Raw genomic sequence first — 26,921 nt, forward strand, 5'->3', positions numbered from 1 at the left:
CAATGCAATCTGCATTTTATTTTCACTCCTGAAAAGGTTCTGGCCAACAAGAGATTGTGTCGGGATCTACAAGCCTTTTCAAATCAAATGAATGAAGGTCTGATAGGTGAACCTATCAAATAATAGCTGTAAATTTGCTGCTCGTCACCTCAAAATTAGCTCTAACTTCAACAATGCTCACAGTGATGGTCAGCAGAACTTTGTGAATAACAGCTTACAAACTTCTACATCAAACACTCTGGTCATAAAAGCCAACAATTTTTAAGTTACTTGTTCAACCTTAAGTATCTTAATTCATCTAAAAGGGGCAACCTACTGTCAAAAATTTCAGGATTAGAAACAAAAGGAGTGATTGAAGACATCATAAAATGAAAAATGTGAAAAACAGAAATGCTGCAAAACAGCATGTCACGCAGCATTTGTGGAGAGCAAGAGAGTTAACATGAAACTTTTCCATTATAATTGCTTTTTTTGATTCTTTGCCAAAACTGACATCACTGCTGTGAAAAGTGCAATTGTCATATACACACCATTTTAATTCTTGGCATATCATGGAAGGGTTTATTTGTACAGACACCGTCAAGGTGTGGGGTGGGCGCTACTGATTTTACTTATCATCAGGAAGCACTTTTAAGCTGTGTGCAATTTTCACTTTACGTGACTTCAGTCTACACAACATGGGCTTTTAAGACACCTTTGTAACCAGTTTACAGGCCAAAGAAAGTTGCTTTCACCTCCAAAATGGGCAGTAGAGCGAGGCAAAAGGAAAAAAAGTAAAAGATTATAACTGTATAAAGTTGAAGTTTGGGCAGGTTCAAAAAGTAAAATAAAAATGCCTTTTAAAAAAATTAAGTATTTTTTCTAAGCATGGTGTCATTATCAGTGTTCCTGATGTTTGAATAGATTTATTTTTGTACCAGCATTTGTTTCGGTTGTAACTTTTAGTTCAGAATCAGAGTGCTGTGCAAGAAATCTGATAATACTCGAATTTAATTATTGTCTCAATGCACTTGTTCATGTACATTTCCTAAACTTGAACTACCCCCTCCCTAACCTCCACTGTACCAAATCACCTGTTTTTTGTATTTACTCACCTTGGCTACAGTCTACTGCTCTGATGTCTCAAGATCCTCTCACTCCAGATCCTTACCAACTACTCCACCTCTTTACTCCCATGCTTACCAGCATCACTGCATCTCCCATTCAGCAACGACCTAAACCCCTCCAAGCAGCACCCTCTCTCAAACCTTTCCTCTTCAAAGTCCTCACAATGCTGTCTTGCAGCTACTCTCCCACCTCCTATGCTACTTCCCCCAACCTGGATTCTGCTTTGCCCACAGCACTGAGACTGCACCGGTCAAAGTTATAAATGACACATGACTATGACCATGACGATTTCCTAACTTGCACCTCCTATAAGCACAACTGTCCAAATTTAACACCGTGTTAACTGGGTTTCTGGCAGTTTGAACAGAATGGTTGAAACACTGATGTGAGACCATCTTTTGAAACTCAGGATGTTCAGATACACAATCAACTGACTACATTGCAGATGTCCTAGTTCTCCAGATTGTTCAATGATCACAAGGTAATCCAGCATCTCAGCTATACTGTATAGAACTAGGAAATTTAGATCACTGTTAGGTGTTAGGGTTGTGACATCACATATGCGAACTATTGTGGAGAACAGGGCTGTAGCTCACTATGTGCAGCACACATCTGCTCTCTTGGATTGCCAGTGCTCTCTTGCTAGATCCCTTCCTGTCCCTGTCTGTGCAGGGCAAAGAACAGCAAACATGCATTTAAATCAAATTCCTACTGTCTGGGAACTGATAGGCCATCTTGTATATAGGTCATAGATTTTTTTTGGCTAAGCAGTAGGGAGTCACATTATAAGTGGGCACCTTTTACCCAATATAATAAGCCTTTAACTCTATTAATTGGACAATTTCTGGCTCGATTCCCAGAGAAAGGTGGTTAAATCTTCAAGTACTGAGGAAGGTATACAGTGCTGAATCAAATTTCTATCAAGTATCCTCTTTCCATTCCTACCCCCTGGAGCTATGAACAGATGATGCAAATATTACTTTTATATCCCTGGACTGAATTAAATCCAGTGATAACTTTGAGTACCTCATTTGGGTTGCAAGGCACTTCATACTCAGTGTTCAATCATATTAAGATCTCTGCAGACAGCCATGTAATATATAATTCTTGCTACTGATAACTGTGTTCCATTATTATGCAACATGATATCATCTTCATAGAGGAGTTATGTTAAAGCAAATTGGGGTACAAAGGGTGGGGGAGAGAGAGAGGAGGATGACGACAAGGCATTCAGATAGCCTACAGAGACAGCAAAGGGCTGAAAAGGAGCACAACTCAATTTCTTTTATGATAAAGTTATTAACCAAAGGCTCCTTGTATATGATTTCTGCAGCACAGTAAATTTTCCAGTAAATTTTTTAATTTTTTTTAAAGTTACAAAAAGAAATTGTATCCGATCTCCCAAACCACAAATGTGCTCAATTTTACACCGTTAACTCAAATTAATTTCTGGTTTCTTTTATTGTAAAAAAAAGTGCTTTCTTTTTAAAAATAAAATACCAATCTTATGGTGCAAATTAGGCCACCAGACACACTGTTTTACGCTATTTTCACAATTTTTTTCCCATTAAAAATGATTGGGAGGACTTGAGACCTCAGGGAAAGGTACAGCCCAAAAAAAACCCAAAACATTTGAGGAGCATTTAAAAAGTCACCAACTGGGTCATGTCCCATTCTTCCTGTTGAAACCAGAAATTAATTTGTCTGTTTAACTCAACTTAAAAAGTAAAGTCCTCTTAAGATCATCTTAGTTGCTATTGTACATTCAAATTAAAACATTAAAAACAAGGTACAGTCCAAATCTATTCATACAATTCAATAAAAGAGGACTTTTATTTGTCTTTGCTCTACTCTAGAATCATGGTTGTCCTTCTCAGTCAGGTTGCCATTAAACTGACTGAGGTGATCGCTGAGGTTTGTTTTTGCACTTTAAGGCTCAGCGCGGGAATGTTCGTCGCACCTTCTTCCTCCGCTTTTGCTTTGTTTCGGTTCTTGGTGCAGCCTCTGCTTTGGGCTGACTGCTGGACCCTGACTGTGGAGGGCCAAAGAAGCTCCCGTTCGCCGTTTGAGGCGCAGCACCCTGGAAAATCTTGCTGAAGAAATCTTGGAGGTCAGTGGGAGGATTTGGGCCATTCTCGGAGCTAGATCTAAACAAGAGGGAAAGAGACATTACAATCCAGGTTTTGTCCCCCTCTCCATATGGCGGTAATCTGATGCAGCAGATTGTCAAAATCCTTAACCAGCCAGACTGCTAGATTCACTTTAAGAGATTCTCATGTGGAGGTCAGCTGTGTCGCATGCCATTCCTTGTCCAAGATAGGCAGGCAACTTCTGCCAATGCTGCTTTTCAGCTGACTGTTAAAGGCGGAACGAGGGGAGCTTCAGCTTGATTTTTGTGCCTTTGATGTGGGGGTTGCATAAGGGAGTCAACCATGTCGGTATGGGTCTAGAATCACATAGGACAGACTGGGTAAGATAAGATTGCAGGTTTCCTTCCCTAAGGAACAGTAATGAAACCGGTTAAGTTTTTAGGACAATTAGAGTGTTTCACAATCACTTTTACTAATGCCAGTTTCTTTGTTTCTAGATTTTAAAATTGAATTCAAATCCTCAGATTGTTAAAATGGAATTTGAACTCTTGAATTATTAGTCCAGTACTCAACCACTACACCACTGTAGGTACCACTTCTAACCTGTAACCACTACTTTTCTCCCAATAAGAATGGTTCCAGGGATGAGGGACTTCAACTATGAGGACTTCTGAGAAGCTGGGGTGGTTCTCCTTAAAGAGGTTAATAGAAGATTTGATAGGTGTTCAAAATCATGAGGGGTCAGGACAGAGTAGATAGGGAGAAACTGTTCCTCTTGGAAGGATCCAGGACCAGAGGACACCGATTTAAGGTGAATGGCAAAAGAACCAAAGATGACACAAGGAAAAATATTTTTACACAGCGAGTGGTTAGGGTCTGGAATGCACTGCCTGAGAATATGGCTGTCAAAAAAGGAATTGGATAATTATTTGAACAGAAAAAATAAAATTTGCTATGGGGAAAAGGGCACTGCAATGGCACTAGGGGACTTGCTTTTGCAGAGAGCCAGCATAGACACGGTGGGCCCAATGGTTTCCTTTCCTTCTGTATTTTAACCATTCTATATTTGTGATAACCTTGACATAGCACTGATGCACAAACTGAAATGCCAGGCTGGTAAGATCATTGAATCTAGACTGAGTTTTCAACTAGATTTTACTCGACTCACTTCCATTTAATTATTGCAATTTACATTAGGTCAATTGGGATACTGAAATTCTTGCTAAGAAAGTGATTTCATCCAGGGACTCCTATCCCCTGTGCATAGCTTGCCTGTGAATCTGCACTTGGATTACTACACTATAAAATTTACCTTAATGCCAGAGAAAGCATAGGGAGGAGAAAATGATTGGAAGATTAATAGTGAACATCCCTACATTTACCTACCTATGTCGACCACTGTTTCCAGAAGTTCGTGTAGCAAAGGATATATGGTAAGGAACATGATGTATATCAGGAGATATTCCAACCCTCTGACACCCAGCCCATTCTGGAGAGAAAATAAAGAGAGTTACTAAATTCCTGTGCCTCTGCATGACTTGTTAAGCTCTCCTAATCCTCCTCCTAACACATCACACATGTGTGGGCAATCTCTCCAAGGCTAGGATAAACAATGCAAAATACACACACCTGGTATAATTGCTTTTGGATTCCCATTTAGTATTCCCCAGTCAAAAAAAAAAGGGGGGGGGGGGGGAGAGAGAGAGAGAGAGAAAGAAAGAGAAGAGGGTGTGCGTGCCCATTCTGCAGTTTTTAACCAATAAGCTCTCCAACAACTCACTAGAAAGGGCACAAGTGAAATTCAAAATACTAAGATAAAAGCAAAGTGCTGCAGATGCTGGAAATCTGAAACAAAAACAGAAAATGCTGGAAAAACTCAGCAGGTTTAACAGTATCTGTGGAGAGAGAAACAGAGTTAACGTTTCAAATCCATATGGCCCTTCTTCAGAGCCTTCTTCTGAAGAAGGGTCATACAGACTCGAAACGTTAACTCTGTTTCTCTCTCCACAGATACAGTTAGACCTGCTGAGTTTTTCCAGCATTTTCTGTTTTTGTTTGAAATTCAAAAGAGATTGATTGTGGAGAGTGTATTAAGGGACATGGAACGGGCAGATAATTGGAGTTGATAATCTGCCACGATATAACTGAAAGGAAGAATGGCTTTGGGGAGCTGAATGGTCTCCTATTCCCGTGTAACAGGCTCAAGGGCCTGAATGGCCTCCTTCTGTTCTACTGACTGTCTATCCCTCCATATAGAAAAACACCGAGTCACCATTTTACATCAAATGGCCCAGAACCAACCGAAAAATCAGCATGTGCCAAACACAATCCCATCACTATGCCACCTCCCCAGTCCCCTCAAAAAAAAGTGATTTGAAAGGCTTTTCAACTTTAAGATTTTCAGACCTGGCTTCTCACTTGTTTTTCCTTTTAAGATTATTTCCATTGCTGTAGACAGGCTTTTAAAGTATTTCAGGAATATTTTCAAAGATTCTGGAATACAATTTTATTTGGATATTTCCAGGGAGGTTTCAGAAGAATCCCACAGGCCAGTAAATTTCCTGAAAGTTTTTATCCCTTGTTTATACTAGTTAAACATCAGGGCCCTGAATGGACCCGAATCAAAAGGTGCAGCAAATAACATGGAAACTAGATGTGGTTGTACTTTATTTTGTTGAAATTGTTGAAATAATGAGCCAAGTTGATGAATTTGTTGTGATTGTAAGAAACAGTAATAAACAGTTTCTGTAAAGTACATTTCTTCCCATCTTAATTCAGTGGAGAGTGAGAACTGCAGTTTGTTCAGAGAATGGCAAAGTTACTATCTCATGTCAGCCAACAGCAGGTGTATTCTGTAGGTTTTAGTATTGATTTTTTTCTTTGTTGCTGCTAAATCCCAAGAAAATAGAAATCTATCTTATACATTGAGCATCCAACAGTTAAGCCAAAGGCCTGAGATTTTCACATAGCACTGCACAAAATAGAAACAGGCTGTTTGGCTCAACTGGTTGATGCTGGCATTTGTGCTCCACACAGGTTCCAGGCTAGATTATAAATCCTTACCCTCTGAACACAATGCTATTCTGCTGGGGCTATCACGACTGTTAACTTTACAGAGTTTTTTTCCAAACTTGCGTCTTACACAAGGCTCACTTAAAACCTCCCAGTTTTGTCATCATTTTAATTTGATAGGTGTGCGATAATGGCTTCAAATTTCCTGTCTCCTTACCAGTGATATCATAAACTTTGCCATCCATCATGGCAAAGTAAGTGATTTTCAATCCTAGCATGCTCGATTCTGCCCAGAAGTCCCCATCCTCCACAGGGTGTCTCTTGTTACACTCTGCACAGTATCGAGCTGCCTTTGGTTCACGATCCATTTCAAATCTCCTGCAAAGGAAGGTCAAACTTTATATTTTACCACAGGTATATTAGGAATTGTACTTTCAGAAAGGTGTTTCAAATACCATATCATTACACAATCTTAGCCTGGAGCATTCTTTTAGTACACATGGTTCACCTGTGGCATTCGCAGTTCATGGGTTTTAGGGGTTGCAAGGAGACAGAAAGCAAGCTGTGTACAGAGTTGGTCTGAGAGCTAAACAGGTCAGGAGCTTTTCGGGTGGGATTGAAAAGCAAACGAGAGAGGAACAGGAACCTGACCAGAAGGTACAAGTAGGTGAGCTGCAATAGCAATCAGCATCCAGCAAAGAGAAATCATTTTTTTTTAAAAAAATGCATTCATTTTAGTGTGTACTTAACAGCAATGAAATGTAGTGTTCAAATAATGTTGTAATCTACCTGTTTTAGTTTCATTGTTCACAGGATACAGGGAACATTCATGCCATACATTATCTAACAGAATTCTCTTTTTTTGGTACAACATGATTGATGTGACACTATACACACCCATCAGAAACATTACTATTAAGTAAAGATTAGGGTGATGACCAACTTCTAAGTCAAGAAATTAAATTATGTAAGTAATCTGACAGGAGAATGACAAGTTTAGCTGATGAGTGAGAGCTGTGAAAGCACACTGCAACTGGCCACAGAGCTCCTAGGGTGGGAAATAAAGTCAGTCAGGGCTGCCATTCTCGACTACTACTGCTGGAGACAGATGTTGGCCTCAGCTGTGATCCCACTATGGTTGAATAGACTAATATTCACTATCTAGGCTCACATGATGAACAGTCAGTTGAATGAGGTGCCGAAGGGCACTTGGTATCCATGGAATCTTATTCCAACCAGAATTTGCACCTTGAGAGAAGGAAGATGGGAAAACGGGAAAGGGAAGATCAACAAAACAAACATCACCTAGCTTGACATTTATTTAAACAGATAAATGAGAGCACAAACTTGTGTTTTCCTTCACATTTACTGCACATCATAGTGTTCATGGCTTCCTTTAGGTCATCCTGGAGCTTGGTGAGAAACTCGTTCATGGACCGATGTAACTCACTCTCTGCAGCCCGTTTGCTAAAAACAAATAACACAAAAACATCCAGTTATATCTGGAAATAAATCTAGAGCAGGAAGTAGTCGAAAATTAAACTTGGGTTCCGCATTTCCTCAGAATAGAGGAACAAAGACTCAATACGAACCTCTCTCTACAACAAGCTTTCAATATCCATGCCTGGGGAAAGGCAGCTTTGATGAATTGAGAAGTTACACAAGAGAGAAGCTGTGTTTACACAGCACCTCATCACACCTGCAAGATGGCCCAAAGTGCTTTACAACCAACAAATTACTTTTTTTGAAGTGCAGTCAAAGAGCAAATGCAGCAGCCAATTTGCGCGCAGCAAGATCCAACAAATAGCAAATAAATGAACAACCAGATAATCTGGTTTTGATGAGGTTGGTTGAGGGATCAACGTTGGCCAGGACAAGGGACACAAGTCCCCTGCTCTTCCTCAAATTATGCCATGGGATCTGAACAGGAAAACACCGCTTCAGTTGGAGATCAAGAAAATGAAGGGACCAATTGCCCCAGGTTGCTCTTGCACAGCACAAGTAGCACAAAGTAATAGTAGGTATGACACCTCATGCATTCTCCTTTTGCATAGCCTTCTGTGTGGAGTATTAAAATTACTTAACCCACAACCTCCTTCAATCAGAAACACTGAAGTAAATTAGATACATGTAAAATGGAAAGCAGTTGCAAAAATAAATTTTAAAAATTTATAAAAGTCATGAAACATCAGAGAAAAGTAGGCCTAACCAGAGCTAATTAGGTATATATTTGAGTAGCCAAGTAATACTTTGTCTTTTAATAAGGTGCATGTTCTAATGGATTTTTGTGCTGAGCAATAGGAGTGTTGGCAGTGCAGGGGAATGGGAAAACTTTTACATCCAGCTTCAACATCAAGTGCTTCCAAACCATCTGTATGATATCTCTGCAGGAGGCTGACAAGTTACTACTAATTGAGTTGGAGTTTACAGACAGTTTTTGTAATGTAGGAATAGAAACTCAGTCAAATCCGTCCAGACTTGTTCACTAGGGACTCTTGTAGCCAACAGTGAGGAGACTTTAATTCCATTGGTCTGAGCTGTGTTTAAACCCAGTCCTGTGGTAAAATGGCGGCATCCTTAATGATATCAGCAGGAACCTTTAGAGGTTTTTTTTAAAAATTAAACTTGGTAACATTTTCACTCCTTAAATTAATCAAAATGGTAAACTTGGAAATTAAAAAATTACGAAAAGTAATCAGATTTGAGTAGTTCAAAACATGTTGAAATATTGACATCGTAAATAGAAATAGAAGGCAAGTTAACATTTTAAAAAAGACTTTGATCCTAAAGAGATAAGAATCACAGGCCACATGGATATGTCTGGAATGCAGCGCTGAATTTTGCTTACATTTCATATTCCTTCCTTCTCTCAGGATTGCTCACAATATCCCACGCCGCTCGCACCACCTTAAAGGCTTCCTCCGATCGTGGGTGTTGGTTTTTGTCAGGATGAACCTGCAATCACAATGGGGGTGGTTACTTTAAAAGAGAACAGTTTCTCAATCTAATGCACCTTGCTCAGCTACAACCGGTGATATTTCACAGAAATCCAGGCTTGCCAGTCTTCATTCATAAAATAAAATTATTTAACTAAAGCTCATCCTACAAATCTTGGGTGGAAATAAATGACTAAAATTAAAGTTTACAAACTGCAGGTGACTTGGTGGGTAACTGCAGGGCCTGAAGTGGTATTAATACAAACAGACGAGGAAGCTCCCAGCTTTATTCATTAGTCTGTGCTGTTACTTAATTTTAGCCAGTGGAATGCTACTACTCGCCTCACCACCCTGCCCCTTTGAAGGAGGTGCTGCGCACAAGCAAAGAGATGAAGAAACAAAAATATATCAGCTGGATTTCACTGTCCCGATTACTATTCAAAGACCCTGGCTAGAGGGTTGCTCGATATTGGGCGAGGACAGGATCGGGCTCAGCTGTGATGCCCTCTAGAGCTGAACAATCTGCCATCACTATCTCGGGTCAAGAATGTAAACTGCTACTCAAGAAAGTTCACCAGTTACAAAAATTATTCTGCAACAAAACAATGTTCTAAACACTAAACTCCATTATCTAGTAAATTGAAATAGTGAGACTCACCAAAATACTGTTATAGGTTGTCAAGTTCACTGATCTATAGCAAAGCATTGTATTACATTACATATGCAAAACTACTAACCCAGAGAAAGGACCCTAGCACTGGGTTCTGAACAGTGGGGTAGAAATAAAGAAAGACCCAACAATGGTGAAGAGCCCTCCAATGCAGAAATCAGCGTACCTTCGACAGTAGGTCAAGGATGTGTCTTCTTTCAAATCAAAAAAGACTGCCTGATATTTCCTTGTGGAATTTTGCTGTGACTGATATCGCTTAATTGCTGGCCAAAATTTGCCTGACTGTGTATCTCAAATGCACATTATTGCCTCGTGATGAGACGTCTTGGTTTAGGTGCAATGCTCGTTCTGAATTATACACACAGCCAAGCAGCAAATGGGAAAGTGCCGTGCAGGCTGCACATAATCATCCTGTTCAAGATACTGCGATGCAAAAAAATGTAAAGGTACTTTACAATCAAACGAATGGACTATATGTATCAGAAAAATATCAGAAGGGCATTTTACTAGGTGTATGGCTTATTGAGCATCAGCTGACAAGCCTATATAGGTAACAGCAATTCCTAACATTGCTTTTAGGTAAACAATAAGCTTGCTCTGTAGAAGCTGTGTTTTTTTTCCCCATAGGTATAAGTATCTCATGACACTTTCAGGGAGACTGATGTCTTTAATTGCTGCGATTGACAGATGTAAAGGCACCCTTTTGACCTCTTTATCCCAGTTTGACCTTTGTGAAGTTAATGGTACTTGTGATTGGGGAGGGTGGTACATAAGGTTGAGTGGGATAAGTTTGGATAGATCTGATGATCCTTTTTTGGCTTAGTGAGAAAGCGCACTCACCTCAATCAGAAGATTGAGGGCTCAAGCTCAGTTCCAGAGACTTGGAACACAACCTAAGCTGACACCTTTACCAATGCAGCACTCACTCAGTAGCACACTAAAGGTGCTATCTGTTGGATGAGACACTAAACTGAGGCCCCATCTGCCTTCTCAAGGAGACGTAAAAGATCCCAAAACACTAATGAAACAGCAAGGAGTTCCCTGGTGCCCTGCCCAAGATTTATCCCTCAAACCAATTTTCTAAAAAAGATCATTTATTGCATTGCTGTTTGTGGGATCTTGTTGTGCATTTCCCTACATTTCAACAGTAGCTGTAAAAGTATTTAATTGATGGTAAAACACCCTGGGATATTGAGGCAGTGAAAGGCGTTGCATAAATATAAGTTCTTGCTTACCTTTTTTCGTATTAAAATGTATATTTTCTGTATTTCTCTTGCTTCAATTTAATGTTATTTCTTAACAAACCTGGCCTTGTGTAATCAGAGTATTTGGTTTCTCAGTGGTGTCCACCCAACAGTCAGAGAGAAGTTACCATTTCCAGTGAGATATTTGTGGTCACAAGTGTTAAACTTTTGGACATACCTTTCCAACTAACAGAAAAAAACTGCACATTTTCAAAACAACGTTTATATAAAACACATTAAACATTCCAAACTCTCAAACGGAAATTGCAATAAATGAACCCTCACCAGGACTGCCAGATACTTAGTTATCAGTTATAGAAACAGATCGAGCAAAAATGTTCAGTAACAGTATGAATAAATACAGACTTAGCTACTGTAGGGGGATCACAGCAATGTTTACTTAGTTATGGGATCTAGATATGAATATAGCAGATTGGGGACGAAAACCCAACTTCAACCTTTAAGGGCATGAGAAATCAGAGTGTAACATTTTTAATTCAGTTACCAATTGGAATAAAGGTACAGGCACAAAAGACTGTGTCTGATTTTAAATTCCCTCTGCCTAGGCCACTGGATATCATCATAATACTAGAGCAGAAAGCAGGAAAACAACTTATTTGATGCTGCAGCTGGCAAACTGTTCTGTTGGGAGGTCATTCAGCCAGCTGTGAAAAAACATGACTTGTGTAGAACATCAACCTTACTTTTAGCCCTGAAGTGGATCATAAATTTTGAGCAATTATATATAGTACAGTCACAGATCCTTGTATAAATGTTCACTCAGTAATTTGTACAATATAAAAGGGCACAGCTCAGACAGTGGAGCGAGCTGCTAGAGGCTAAGTAACCAACTACATGTGTCAGCTATCATGTAAGATCAGTTGCTTTGATACCAGCTCTAGACTAAAAATGTGTATGTTTGTGTAGCTTTGACAGCTACGCAGTTTTTTTATGGAATAGGACCTGCTTGTTGTCAGGGCAACATCAGCAGCTTTCTAAAGATCTGGACCAGTCCAACTGAATACAACACCCTACCACACCACCATGTGTGCGATAAAAAGAACAGGATAATTAGCCATTTATAACACTTAGCACATCCCCATTCCCTGTAATCAACTGTAAACCTTTCCTCTCTGATAACATAAACATTACTGTTTTAAATCAATTTTAGAAACAATATTTATTACTACTTTTGTGCCATGCACAATACCTCACAATTGGCCAACCACACGTCCTTCCCCTTTACCTCTGACCAGAATCGCAGAGTAAACCAATCGGCATGAATAACAGCACCAAAAGGAGGTGGAGGGGAAATAAAACAGCCCAAACCCAACTCTGCTCAGGTCAAACTGGCTACTACCATTAGATGAGGAGTTCTTTTTAAACCAGCTACACAAGAATTGTAAAACAAATTTTGAAAAGAAAGCTGCCTACTAGCAGTGAGGAGCAGTGCATTTGTCGAGTATCCCAGGTTTCAGCCACATTATCGCAGGGTGGGAAAGATCTGTGGATTGAAGGCAGCAGTCTCACAGCTACAACCTAATCTCTACATTCAGGTGGCCTGCTCTGAACCCATGAATTAGACTGCAGATTTCTGATACATACAGGAATATTACATTAGGTTTAGTTTTGTAGAATTTTGCTATTGAGAATTTCCCATTTTTACCATCTTTCAAATTTTAGTGACAGAATCCAGAAGAGTGTGAGATTTATAAAATCCCAATAGCCAACAGGAAGAGATATTATTTTAAAAATAGAGAAATGCCTGCTGTTACAGTTAGGTAACTAACCACAATAACAGAATAAGCAAAAGTACATCATCAAAACTTGAAAACAGGAAAGGTCAGAAAGTGAGGGGGAGGGGGTAAGAGAAAGCTGCTCATATTATTTTGCATTTAAAATAATAAATGACTGTTATTTGAGCTGAAACACTGAGCCAGAATTTTCTGGGAAAATAACAGCAGTTCAATGCGCTCACTGTTATTAGCGTGTGAATAATCCAGCAACTTGCAGAGAAGACAAGACACCCCGTTAATTGCGAATTGCCACAAGCTGCCAGATGATTTGCGCTGCTCCGCTGTTAGCCTTGCGACAACCACAGATCGCCATCAAACTCTGAGCTTCAAGAAATTGCTGCGTTTGCGCTTTAAAGCAAATTGAATTTGCCGCAGAAAGTTAGGGCTGATGTTTAACAGTTCGAGGATCCTTTTAATGAGATTTACAGCCCTGCAATGTCACTCAACCTCTCGTCCCAGAAAGGGAGCAACTGAAACTGTCGATTCTCATTCCTGCATATTTTAAAAATTTTAAATTCAGATTTTCTTCCTTACTTTTCCTTTCTCTAAATCCAATCTTTCTTTCCCTCTCTTTTTGTGTCTTAGTTGACTCTAGTTCACCTTACTTCCTTTTCCATCCTTTCTCGGTATCATTCTCAATGGTTTAGACAGACTTGTTGGCCCCATTGTTCACCCATTGCCCGTTATCAGCTCACACTTCCAGCAATTTGTAGTGCAAAAAAAAGCAAGCTGAACGGAGAGGGGAAAAAATTCTAAAACTGGGCATGTCGTGAGATGCCCCGCTCCAGCAAAGTCTGGGTCATTATGTTGCAATTCAATGCAGAATGCATCATGCAGTGTTGCTAGACATGGGGCACATTGCTTTTGTCTATGAATCCATTTTGTCCACACATAATTGAGGCATTTCAGTATACAAAATTATTTTTCAGCTGTCAGCCCCAACTCAGTTGGTAGCATTCTTGTCTCGGAGTCAGAAAGTTTTGGGCTCAAGTTCCACTCCAGAGACTTGAGCATGATATCCAGGCTGACGCTCCAGTACAGTGCAGAGCAAGTGTGGCACTCTCAGAGGTGCCGCCTTTTAGATGAGGCATTCAACTGACAGCCCATCTGCCCTCTCAGATGGATAGAAAAGATCTCACAGTAACTATTTCAAAGATCAGCAGAGGAGTTACCTCCGGCGTCCTGCAGTATATTTAATCAGCGTCATGAAAAAAAATGATCTGGCCAGTATCACATTGCTGTTTGTGGGAGCTTGCTATGCACAAATTGGCTGCCGCATTTCCTACATTACAACAGTGACTACACTTCAAAAGTACTTAATTGGCTGTAAAGCACTTTGGGATATTCTGAAGTTGTGAAAGGCGCTACAGAAATGCAAATCTTTCTTTCTTTATTCACGCAATGTTGGTTTAAAGTGCCTGATTTCACATTTGCTTCCCTCCAATTATGCAGGAAGTGGCTGTTGGTTGAGATTTTTGAGAGGAAATGCCTCATCGCTGCCAATGAAGTGGGCACTGCCAATCACTTTCTATGCTGTCTTCCAGACCTCAGCCATGAGTGCACAGAGGTTCAGTCACTGGTGTTCAGAGGAACTTCTTGAGCACCACTGCCCTCTTCTCAATAACAGAACCAAGACTGAGAACTCAGTGACACAGGAAAAACAAATCTAGCACCTGCTGTTACACCACTACGTGGCCAGAGTGTGAGAGCAGAAATTCAGGTTCAGTGCTAATTTTGCTGTGATAAAGACACTATATAAATGCACGCTGTTGCTTTCTATGGGGTACTAGCATGTTCATAACCAAACATTGAACGAATTGTGCAATCCCCCAGATGGTGCTGCAACAAATGAAAAACATGACTGGGTAAGTTTATGTAACATTAGGAAATGAAGAATTTGAAATATCTGACCAAGGTAGTTAGATCAATGATACAGATTAGCTGACTGAATAGCAAAATTATTTTGATCAAGGACTACCTACCCCTATTCCAATTGTTATGTAGGCAAATATTCAGCAAAGCCTGACAATGAACTATATAGATCTGGTTCAGTCTACTCTGTCCTGATTTTGGTTATCACAGCAGATTCGATGAGTGAGAGGTGAGCAAAACAAAAAAATAAAATCTACCAGGATTTCAGGTCTTAGTCATTATCCAACTCCCCTCTACTGGAATTGCATATGAGTGACCACCAGGTGAAGTGGTTGACAAGCTCACTGACCCCAGTATGCTTAAAGGTCAGCTGCTCCTTGGATGTGTTACCGAAGGACCTCTGGTACATGAGACATTGCCTTTGGGAATGGGGGAAATTTTAAATTGCTATAAATGTTAGGGTGTTTAAAAAAGGTTACCCAGAGCAGTAGGACCAAGATTGGTACAGGTTTACCCTAAGAGATGGAAAATAGAAGCAGATTTTAGACACCCACAATACTTAGAACTTCGGCTGTGATAATCAGTCAAATGGAAATAACTGAGACAGACAGATGAATTTTGTTTTTAGTTAAATGTTTTCATGCAAAACTCACCAGTACGGCCAACTGCCGATAAGCCTTTTTCAGCTCGGCATCAGTGGCCATTACCTCCACGCCCAGAACTTTAAAAGGATCCAGGTCCTCCTCTGGTATATCGGCCATTGCCAGCAGTCGGTCCACCTCGTGATCTGGCTGGTATCTACTAGCACTGGGTGACTGGGGGGACGGAGATGAAACTGGAGACTGGCCTGCAGTCCGCCATTTACCAGTAAGCCAGGATCGCATTTTCAATTTTTCCCACAATCTTTTCAAATAATTCCAAGTCCTAGATTCTGCTATAGACGAGCACAAGCTGTGCAGAAAGAAAACAGCTGAGAAATGGGGAAAGCTTTCCTTGCCCCATATGGGTAACTTCTGAAATATCCTGGAAACCCCAGACTTTCCATATTTGTAGCAGAGTCGTAAACATCCTATAAATAACATAAGTACGAGAAAAAGCAGGGCAAGCAGCATTTTTAGAAACTTTATAGTCATCTTCATCGAGGAAAAGCAAAACCATCTAAACTTCTCTGACCCCGATTTTGCTTGCTTAAGTAACCACATGCATGAGGTCCTTGCACTGCCCTTTAGGGAGTTAAAATCTTCCTTTTGTATCTGGCAACATGAATACACAAGTTTGCCCCCTGTCTCCACATACTCTCCACACTTGTGGGTCACAAAAAGAATGACATCCATTAGAATTTTCACATAGGTTACACATTTCCAAAGCAATTCCTCAGTTTGTTTTTGCACTCCGCTCTTTAATCTGTCCCGATTGTCAGTGTGCTGTCGCTTCCTCTCAGCCTTTGTATGCCTCTGCTTATTAGCAGTTGAAGACTTGCCATTCTTCTTCACATGCTCCCTTGCATCCTCCTTATCATAGGTGTTTGAGGAGTTATCTTTTGATGATTTGTTTCTCTGGCGCTTGCTGCTTTTCCTGCTGGTGAACTTCATAGGATAGCTGATTTCTTCCGTCATTTTTACTGGGTTTTCATCCATTCCTTCATCTTCATTGAATTCATCACATTCATCCATTCCATCTTCTTGAGAAGCATTGGCAGAACGTATACAATCCAAGTTGTCAAGGAAAGACAGATTGTCATCTGTCCTGAAGGGGAAGTTGTGGTCTCCATAGCTGCCTGGTTGAAAGCATCCTTCCAAAAACACATGAGTACACACAGAATTCTCCCCCTGGTGGATGGAGGACAGACACCCATTCTCTCGTGAATCCTTCTCAGTCACACCTTCACGATCAGTTACACCATCAGGAAGTGTGTATGACTTCTCACTACTGGCCAACTCTGTGTCTCGATTTTGAAGATTACACCCATCACCTGATATGCCAGAACAATAAAGAGATGGCATCTGCCCTGTAAAATCCAGATGTCCACAGGGGAAGCGCAACCCTTCCATGTCCAGCGTCTTCAACTTTTCATTTAAAAGTTGATCTGAAGATGATCCTTTGTGATCGAAACAGTTTACATCACCAAGAGTCCAATCTGACAAGGTCACTGGCGTACAGTTCCCTGTATCAGTTTTTCTTACTGGTTCATGACTCGTCCTTTGCCAGGTCGTATTACCACGAGAAGGAAGGATGCGTTCAGAAATATACCGACTCGAGTCAACACCATCGCACCGGGCATCACATGAGTATGGAAAATCAGTCGTTTTATCATCACAGGGAGGATTGGCAACTGGTTGTCTTATCTGATCAAACTGGGAATGGCTGTGATAGGACAATCGCTGCTCCTCCTTCACATACCCGTGAGTTTTGCTTCTTTCTGACCACTGCAGATCATTTCGCCGAGCATGACGATCCTTTCTCTCCATTGTAGCAGAAACGCAAGTTGCTGGCAGTCATGTTTGTTCCATCTTCACCTAGAATCAATACACAAGATACAAGTGCTATAACAGAGAGAGAGAAATAAATATATGTAAACATTTGATGTAATTATTACCAGGACTAATGGTGTAGTCTGAAAGCCGTCTCAATTCAACACAGAGCATCTATCTGGACAGTTATTTCCAGAACTTAGTATATGCTATAAAAATATATAGCCTGTCCCTGGCTTTAAACAAGTTATATATATCTCAAGCTTGCTCTCATCATTTTTATTATAAGAAGCCCCTTGATTAGATTTGGGCACTGCAATCACTCCTACGGGTCCATTATTCATTCCCAATGATAACAGAAGGATGTCAGCGGATATTTTCTTACCCATCACAATATAGTTTCCTCTCAATTTTCTTCCCTTCTTTCCTGAAAGTGCGGAGCTGTGCTGGGGGACAGTACCAGAGATACCACTATCCCTTCTTTACCTTTTCCAAGTTCATTGAAGCTTGAGGAACTGGTACTTTCTGGTCTATATGGCTACACTGGAGTGCAGTCGCTCAACATATAGTACACAAAGGTCTGAAAACTAAAGAAAATAAATCCACACAAGTTTTTGTATTTCTACCCCCCCGAAATAAAATGTCCTGTACTTCATTCTACAGCCATATTCAGGCAGGATGAGAAGCACACTAATCAGAGTACAGTGACATTAACCTACACATTACCTTTCCCTCCAACATCCCCAGCCTCTTTTGAAGGGGTGCCTAGCCAAGAATTAAAACTGGGATTGGGAGCTGCAACTTTGGATATTGGGGACATCTAGCTGGAAGGTCTCATTGCTGTATAGTTTTTTTTATTCTTTCATGGGATGTGGGTGTCGCTGGCTAAGCCAGCATTTATTGCCCATCCCCAACTGCCCTTGATAAGGTGGTGGTGAGCCGCCTTCTTGAACTGCTGCAATCAGTCTGGTGTAGGTACACCCACAGTGCTGTTAGGAAGGGAGTTCCAGGATTTTGACCCAGCAACAGTGAAGGAACAGCCAATATAGTTCCACGTCAGGATGGTGTATAACTTGGACAGGAACTTCCAGGGTGTTCCCATGCATCTACTGCCCTTGTCCTTCTAGGTGGTACAGGACGTGGGTTTGGAAGGTGCTGTCGAAGGAGCCTTGGTGAGTTGCTGTTAACAGAAGAAACCGGGAACACTCAGAATATGTTCATGATTGTCAACTGAACCCTTGAGATTAGAATGGCAACAGATCAACTTAGCCATCACCTTTTAACTACTGAAAAAAGGGATAAAAGGAGCACACATGATGGATAATCGGCCTCTCCACATCATTTGGAGACTACATAAGGAGCAGTTGAATGCAGTTTTTGTCCTCTAAATTCAAGGAAATCATCTAACAAGTAACAAAGTCAGTTATAAAGGTAATTTTCAGAAGTGGAACAAACAATCAATAGGTGACCTTCAGCATGTATGCTCCAATTACATGTCACTTGCTTTTTCAGTTCTGGATTTTTTTTCACCTGTGCAGAGAGCTATGAAGTAGGTTGGTTAATATGCACAAACTGTTATGGCTAGAGTTGGCACTTGTTACAGCTAGTGATGAGTACACAGCCGACTGAATGCTTTTCCAGCTGTTGGAGGCTTGTTTGTAGGAAGGTAGGTGGAGGTGGGCTGCTGTCTCACAAACATGGAAGAAATAACATCTCACATGCACAACTGGCTGAAAAAATGGACATAAAGTCCAGCTGCAGACCACACTGTCACTCCAGATTTTAATATATATATATTTCATAGGAGCATCACTGGTTAGGTCAGCATTTGTTGCTCATCCCTAATTGTCCTCTAGAAGCTGGATGAGCTGCATTCTTGAACTGCTCGTGCAGGAACGTCCACAGTACCATAAGGAAGGGAATTCCAGGGTTTTGATCCACTGACAGTAAAGGAATGGCGACATAGTTCCAAGTCAGGATGGCGTGTGGCTTGGAGGGGAACTTGGTGTTCCCAAGCACCTACTGCCCTTGTCTTTCTAGGTTGTAGAGGCTGTGGGTTTGGAAGGTGCTGCCGAAGGAGTCTTTGAAGCAGTGCATCTCGTAAATGGTATACACTGCTGCCACTGTGTGATGGTGATGGAGGGAGTGCATGTTTAACGTGGCGGATGAGGTGCTGCTTTATCCTAGATTGTGTCAAGCTTGAGTGTTACTAGAGATGTGCTCATCCAGGCAAGTGGAGAGTGTTTCATCATATTCCCGACTTGTGCCTCGTAAATGGTGGATAAGCTTTGGGGAGTCAGGATGCAAGTTACTCTCTGCAAGATTCCCAGCCTCTGACCTGCTCTCATAGCCACAATATTCACATGGCTAGTCCAGGATATTGAGGGGTGGGGTGGGGGGGGTGTTGGAGTTCAGTGACAGTAATGCCATTGAATGTCAAGGGGAGATGGGTAGATTCTCTCTTTTTGAAGATGGTCATTGCTGGCACTTGTGTGACACAAATGTTACTTGCCACTTATCAGCCCAAGCCTGAATGTTGCCCAGGTCATGCTGCATTTGTACACGGACTGCTTCAGTATCTGCGGAGTAGCGAATGGTACTGAACAGAGTGCAATAATCAGTGAACATCACCACTTCTGACCTTATGAGAGGGGGCAGCTGGTGCTGGTACCAATGCCTTGTTCCTTGATATCATGCGTGAATTGAATCGGCTAAAGGCTGGTATCTGAGATTCTGGGGATCTCAGAAGGAGACTGAGAAATGGATCATCCAATTGGCACTTCTGGCTGCAGATGGTTGCAAATGCTTCAGCCTTGTCTTTTTGCGTTGATGTGCTCGGCTCACTCATGACTGAGGAAGTGGATATTTGTGGAGCTTCCTCCTCCAGTCCATCACAGGATGTGGCAGTGCTGCAAAGCTCTGATCTGATCCTTCAATGAGCTAATGAAGCTGTGGTTGGGGAGGGGGGGCAGGAGCCAATCAAAGCCCTCTTTGCTCCACTTAATCATGGAGGTGCTGTGAGCCAAATCAGCAGCAGCAGAAGAATTGTACTAACCACAATCTGTAACCTCATGGCCTGGCATATCCCCCACTCTACCATTACCACCTAGCCAGGGGATCAACTCTGGTTCAATGAAGAGTGTAGGAGGGCATGCCAGAAGCAGCACCAGACATACCTAAATTTGAGGTGCCAACCGACAACACAGGACTATTTGCGTACTAAACAGCACATGCAACAAGTGATAGACAGAGCTAAGCAATTCCACAACCAACGGATCAGATCCAAGCTCTGCAGTCCCGCCACATCCAGTTGTTCACTGGAGCAGGTGGCTCCACAAATATCCCCATCCTCAATGATGGTCTTTGCCTGGTACTTGTATGGCGCGAATGTTACCTGCCAATTGTCAGCCCAAGCCTGGATATTGTCCAGGTCTTGCTGCATTTGGACATGGACTGCTTCAGTATCTGAGGAGTCACAAATGGTGCTGAACATTGTGCAATCATCAACGAACATCCCCACTTCTGACCTTATGATGGAAGGTAGGTCTTTGATTAAGCAGATGATGTAGGTCATGATGGGGGAGCCCAGCACATCAGTGCAAAAGATAAGGCTTTGCAACAATCTTCAGCCAGAAGTGCCGAGTGGATGATCCATCTTGGCCGCCTCCTGAGGTACCCAGCATTACTGGTGCCAGTTTTCAGCCAATTTGATTCACTCCATGCAATATCAAGAAATGGCTGATGGCACTGGATACTGCAAAGGCTATGGACCCTGACAATATTCTGGCAATAGTATTGAAGACTTGTGCTCCAGAACTTGCCGTGCCCCTAGCCAAGCTGTTCCAGTACAGCTACAACACTGGCATCAACCCGGCAATGTGGAAAATTGCCCAGCTATGTCCTATAAACAAAAAGCAGGACAAATCCAACCTGGCCAATTACCACCCCATCAGTCTACTCTCTATCATTAGCGAAGCGATGGAAGGGATCATGAACAGTGCTATCAAGCAGCATGTGCTTAGCAATAACCTGCTAACTGACGCTCAGTCTGGGTCCTGCCAGGGCCAGTCAGCTCCTGACCTCATTACAGCCTTGGATCAAACATGGACAAAAGAGCTAAACTCCAGAGGTGAAATGAGTGTGACTGCCCTTGACATCAAGGCAGCATTTGCCAGAGTGAGGTGTCAGGGAACCCTAGCAAAACCGGAGTCAATGGGAATCAGGGGGAAAACTCTCTGTTGGTTGGAGTCATATCTAGCACAAAGGAAGATGATTGTGGTTGTTGGAGGTCAATCATCTCAGTTCCAGGACATCACTGCAGGAGTTCCTCAGGGTCATGTCCTCAGCCCAACCATCTTTAGCTGCTTCATCAATGACCTTCTTTCCATCATAAGGTCAGAAGTGGAGGTGTTCACTGACGATTGCACAGTGTCGACACCATTTGCGACTCCTCAGATGCTGAAGCAGCCCATGTCCAAATGCAGCAAGACCTAGACAATATCCAGGCTTGGGCTGACAAGTGGCAAGTAACATTCACGCCACACAAGTGTCAGCAATGGCCATTTCCAACAAGAGCGAATCTAACCATTTCCCCATGACAATCAATGGCATTACCATCGCTGAATCCCCCATGATCAACATCCTGGGGGTGACCATTGACCAGAAACTGAACAAGACATGTAAATACTGTGGCTACAAGAGCAGGTCAGAGGTTAGGAATCGCATTGTGGGTAACTCACCTCCTGACTCCCGAAAGCCTGTCTACAAGGCACAAGTCAGGAGTGTGATGGAATACTCTCCACTTGCCTGGATGAGTGCAGCTCCAACAACACTTGAGAAGCTCGACCGTCTAGGACAAAGCAGCCCCGCTCGATTGGGACCCCATCCACAAACATTCACTCTGTCCCCCACCGATGCACAGTGGCAGCAGTGTGTGTACCATCTACAAGGCGCACTGCAGGAACCCACCAAGGCTCATCAGACAGCATCTTTCAAACCCACAACCACTATCATTTAGAGGAACAAGGGCAGCAGGCACATGGGAACACCACCACCTGGAAGTTCTCCTCCCAGCCACTCACCACCCTGACTTGGAAATATATCGGCCGTTCCTTCACTGTCGCTGGATCAAAATCCTGGAACTCCCTTCCTAACAGTACTGTGGGTGTACCTACACCTCAGGGACTGCAGAGGTTCAAGAAGGCAACTCACCACCACCTCCTCAAGGGCAATCAGGGATGGGCAATAAATGTTGGCCTTGCCAGCGATGCCACATCCCGTGAATGAATTTTAAAGAAGTATCTCACCTGTCTTGTGGTGCATCAACCTCCTGAGATACTGGGAGAGATTTAACGGTATATTATTAAGGCTTCAGAATTTTCCACCTGAATTACCATGGCGGTTTTTGACTGCTCAGATTATACACTCTTGCGCAGTTTTGGTTTAACATCCATGTGACTTTATTGCACTTGCAACAGGAGAATTTTATCACCCACCTTAACTTGCTCTCTCTCTCCCCTAGTTCTACAATTACCAGGACAACTAATGCTACATCTACATTTCCTTGTGTTTGTATGCTGTGCTCAGTGCACATTTAAAGTGTCAACCAGTTGGCTTCAAAGGAACAGTATAGAGCTTTTTAAAGTTACAGGGTTCAATTCAGTTCTAGAATGACAGGTTTGAGAATTCTTTAATCTATAAGTTTTAATAGTCCATTGCTTATTTTTGGAATTTTTAGCCTGGTGATACATTCAAGATGGTAATTCAAGCTTCAGAGCATTTTGGAGTGATGCCACTTAGATATTCCATTCTAAATTCTTCTGTTTGCATTTGTAGTGGGCACTGCTATTGCAAACCTGTGAGCTGTAAGCACACCCCTTTGCAGTGGATGGGCTGCAGCCCCACCACTGGTGACGAGGTGTAATTACTATGCCAAGTTTGCACAGTTTCCATTCTAAATGTAGGCATAGGAATGTGTAATGGAACATTAAAATAAGGATGGAATGCATGTCTTTAAAATGGAGACTGAGTTGCACTTGTGCACTTTGGACCAATTATTGCCTCAAACTTTAACTCCACTTCACCCAACAAAATACACTTGCCTTGACACGCTGCGTGCAACACACGGAAGATTGAGGTTGAGTTTCAGCTTTGGGCATAATTAGGAAATTATATGGGTAAGGTTACAGCTCAAGTTTCCACTAAAATCCATTCACAAATATAAAACCTTCTGAGAACAAGCATCATTCTTTCTTTCCATTAAATAGTATTCCTAATGTATTTAAAAGTAGGAGCCTAGTGCCATTTTATTAATACAACTGAAAATGGTCTTAACACCAAAAACACGCATTTTTAATAAAGGTGTCTAGCCCTCCATGAGTTGTTACATTTAAAAATCACTAAAAACGACAAAAGTACTATGCTGAACCATTTAATAGTTTCATTGGTGCAGCTTAATTCATTTCTTAGTAAATTAAATTATTTTTGATATGGAAAAACTTTTAAAATGTGCCTAAGAAAGTGAAAGCAATTTGAAGAGCCTTCCCAAACAAGGAGAATTGGCAGATTCTTGCAATTTCTTTTGGGGTGGGGGAGAAAGAGTTGGACAGTTTTGCCAGCATGGCCTGATTCAGGTGAATTGAGTCTTGAACTAGTGGTGTCAAAGGCTGCGGAAAATACAAGTTTGGGCTTAACTCATTCAGGTTTAAAAATCCATGATCTCGTACTGATTTGGCCAATTCCACCCAGATTGCATTAATATAATTAGCACAAACGAGCAGAAGCTCAACACCTAAATTTATTAAAATCTGATAGATATCTAAGAGTCCAGGTTGTGGTGCAAACTTGTCAGCTTTTCTCAATCAGTGGTAACACACTCAGCTGAGTCAGAAGGCTGTACATTCAAGTCCCATTCCGGAGACTAGAGCCCATAATCCAGGCCATCACTTCAGTGTTGTCGGAGGTCCATCTATCAGATGAGATGTTAAACCAAGACCCTATCTATCTTCTCTGGTGGACGTAAAAAATCATCCCATGGCAGCATTTGAAGAGCAGGGTAATTCGTCCTAGTGCCCTGAAAATATTTACCCCTTAAACAATATCACCAAAAACAATGATCTCATTGCTGTTTGTGGGCGTTTGCTGCACGCAAATTAACTGCTGCAATTCAACAGTAACTATACTTTAAAAGTATTTCACTGGCTGTAAAGTGCTTAGGGATGTCTCGAGGTTGTGAAAGGTGTTGGTTCTCTCTCTCTTTCCCTTATCCGTTCCCATGCCCTCATACTAGATTATCCATTGCATTTAGTAAATCCGTTTATTTCTTCCCAACAGTTCCCTCACTTTACCTGGGGAAATTGCCACACAATTTGCTGTCAAATCACTGTAGGGAGCTTTACACTAACACAAGGGGGTGTTCACAGCCATTATATTTTAGTATGTGCAACCAAGTTTTCTTTTTTAAAACCATCTGTTGCAGACCAAGCTTTACTTTCAGTTTGAGGATTTTTTTCATTTAAAAGTATTTGTAGCACAACTGAATCTTAGTGGTCTGGTAAAAATTTCAGCATCAACAATTGCAATTAGACAAAATTTTAAAAGGAGTGAGTGGCTGCTATACTTGCCCAGGCTGTTGGGAGGTGGCTGCCCGTAAGGAGTCAAAAATAAGACTTAGCTTTGTTCAACTGAATTTTGCCAAATGTAAGAAAGCACTTTTATCCAATAAACCTACACATTTTATAATTTAAAAATGCAGTTTTATTTCCACTATATCAGCTTAGAATCCACTATATCCCTGAATTAATGTAGGCTGTTCACCAAATTTCAATTCAGGTTCTTTTCTTTAACTTGTCTGCATATACCTCCCTAAACACCTCCACCCCGTCCCCACTTTAAGATGCTCCTTAAAACCTCTCTCTTTGGCTAAGTGTTTGGTCACCTGTCCAAATATCTCCTTACGTGTCAGTGTCAAATTTTGAACAGTCCTGCGAAGCACCTTGGGACATTTTGCTACATTAAAAGCACTATACAAATGCATGTTGTTATCCCAGAAAGTGTTTAGAGCAGATTTAGAATTATACCACTGAGCACAGGTGTTTACAACATGAAAAACTCACATGCCCAATATTAAGTTTTTATTGAAATCTTGGTGAAAAAAATCCAAATGTGTCTGAAGAAAAATTTCATGTGCCCATCATTATGCTTTACTGAAATCCTGCTGACAACATGGTTCTCTCTTATAGATAAAATAGAGAATACTATAGTAAATCATATATTATGTGCAAAATAATAAAGCTATTAGAATAGCAATCTCAGATTATAAGCCTTCACACTTACAATTTATTACACTGTCACCCATCATTTCTATCTCTCATCTCCTCTAAAGCAGTTTGAAGAGGCAATAATGCATTCAAACAATTACTTCTCACAATAGTCTTTGAAAGTTACAACTCTGTACACACAGAGGTAGAGGAGATGATAACCTTACCAGTAACCATTTCTGCTCAAGGCAGATTGCAAGTACATAAATTGGAAGGGTGAAAATAACCAATGTACAAAGAGTCTAATTTTCACTGTTGTCATTTGATTAGTTTTCTTAAAAAATTTACCTACACATGTATATAACAAACATACTGAAATATCTTCACCTTCCTTCACCTCATCCCCCGCCACACAGATAACAACAGATTTGTGCTGTTTTAAACTAGAGACCAATGTAAATATGAACATGTAGCAGAAATAATGATTCTAATGCAGTGTTACAAGGGTATTTTATCAGTTTTACAGTACAGTTTACTCGTTGGTCAATCTCCTGATAATCTATATTTTTAAATAACTTCACACACAAAGCAGTAGCAGAGTATGGCATTTATGCCACTGTCATGTCTTAAATTCTTTAGCAATAATTGCGTCACTGATGGGTTATGTTTTTTAGCTCATGACATAATCACTTCAGCCTATTTCTTAATTCTGTTTTCTTCATATTACATTTGGCTCCAAAATTTTATAACGTTTCTAATATAAAACACAGTATCACCCACTTAACAACTTGACCAACTTCAGAAAAACTGATTGAAATTTTAAAACTTACCAGTAAAATTTTACTTTAAACGACACAGTAATAAGAAACCTATCCATTTTGGGATCATAGGAACCAACCTTATTTAATATTTAGTTATATTTTGCAGTAACTTACAGTAACCTTCAGTAAAAAAAACCTCGATTGAATTTTCTCTAGTCTAATGTCAAGAGATTTATACTCTTAGCTTTTAAAAACACGTTCAAAACAAATGCTAGTCCTTTGGCAATTGGGATATTTACAACCCAATGGTGGTGGAAACGGAACCGCCCCTCGAGGAATAGCTCCCGCCTCCTCTCCTTGTTGATTGGCTGGAGGTTTCGATGTTAGGAGAGTGTGCAGCTATGATTGGTTGCTCCGCCTGTCAGGTTAGATTCATTCGCGAGACACCCTCCCCTCCCCCCTTTCTGTTTGGATTCAGTTAGTGGGTTTGATTTTCAGAATGTCACGGGACGGATCTCACCTCAGCTTCAAGCGACCGCTCCTCTCACAACATCAAGGAAAAAGGCAGCAGCGTCCGAGCCCAGCTGCCGCCGATTGCGGTGAAGCGGGACTTTCAACGTCTCTACTCAGAACAAAACCGCCCGTTTCAACCAGTTTCTTACAGCGGTGGCGGTGGGGTGGGCGGGACACTAGTTCCACTTCCG

The 26,921-nt window shown here is 41.3% G+C and overlaps 1 protein-coding gene across 5 annotated transcripts; it reads right to left on the reverse strand.

Moving 5' to 3' along the window:
• dnajc14 (DnaJ (Hsp40) homolog, subfamily C, member 14) lies at positions 1-26,921 on the reverse strand. Of its 5 annotated transcripts, none has more exons than XM_041180547.1 (7): positions 26,738-26,921; positions 15,381-17,243; positions 9,058-9,164; positions 7,557-7,676; positions 6,427-6,587; positions 4,584-4,686; positions 1-3,254 (listed from the first exon to the last, which is right to left on the reverse strand). In XM_041180547.1, exons 2-7 carry the CDS (start codon positions 17,193-17,195, stop codon positions 3,044-3,046), a joined length of 2,517 nt encoding a protein of 838 aa, XP_041036481.1. In that variant the 5' UTR covers positions 17,196-17,243; positions 26,738-26,921; the 3' UTR covers positions 1-3,043. The 5 variants fall into 5 exon arrangements, with proteins under 5 accessions (XP_041036481.1, XP_041036484.1, XP_041036485.1 ...); XM_041180550.1 differs by lacking the exon at positions 26,738-26,921 and adding an exon at positions 26,392-26,535; XM_041180551.1 differs by lacking the exon at positions 26,738-26,921 and adding an exon at positions 26,287-26,391.

This window comes from Carcharodon carcharias, chromosome X (assembly GCF_017639515.1).
Source record: "Carcharodon carcharias isolate sCarCar2 chromosome X, sCarCar2.pri, whole genome shotgun sequence".
Lineage (NCBI taxonomy): Eukaryota > Metazoa > Chordata > Chondrichthyes > Lamniformes > Lamnidae > Carcharodon > Carcharodon carcharias.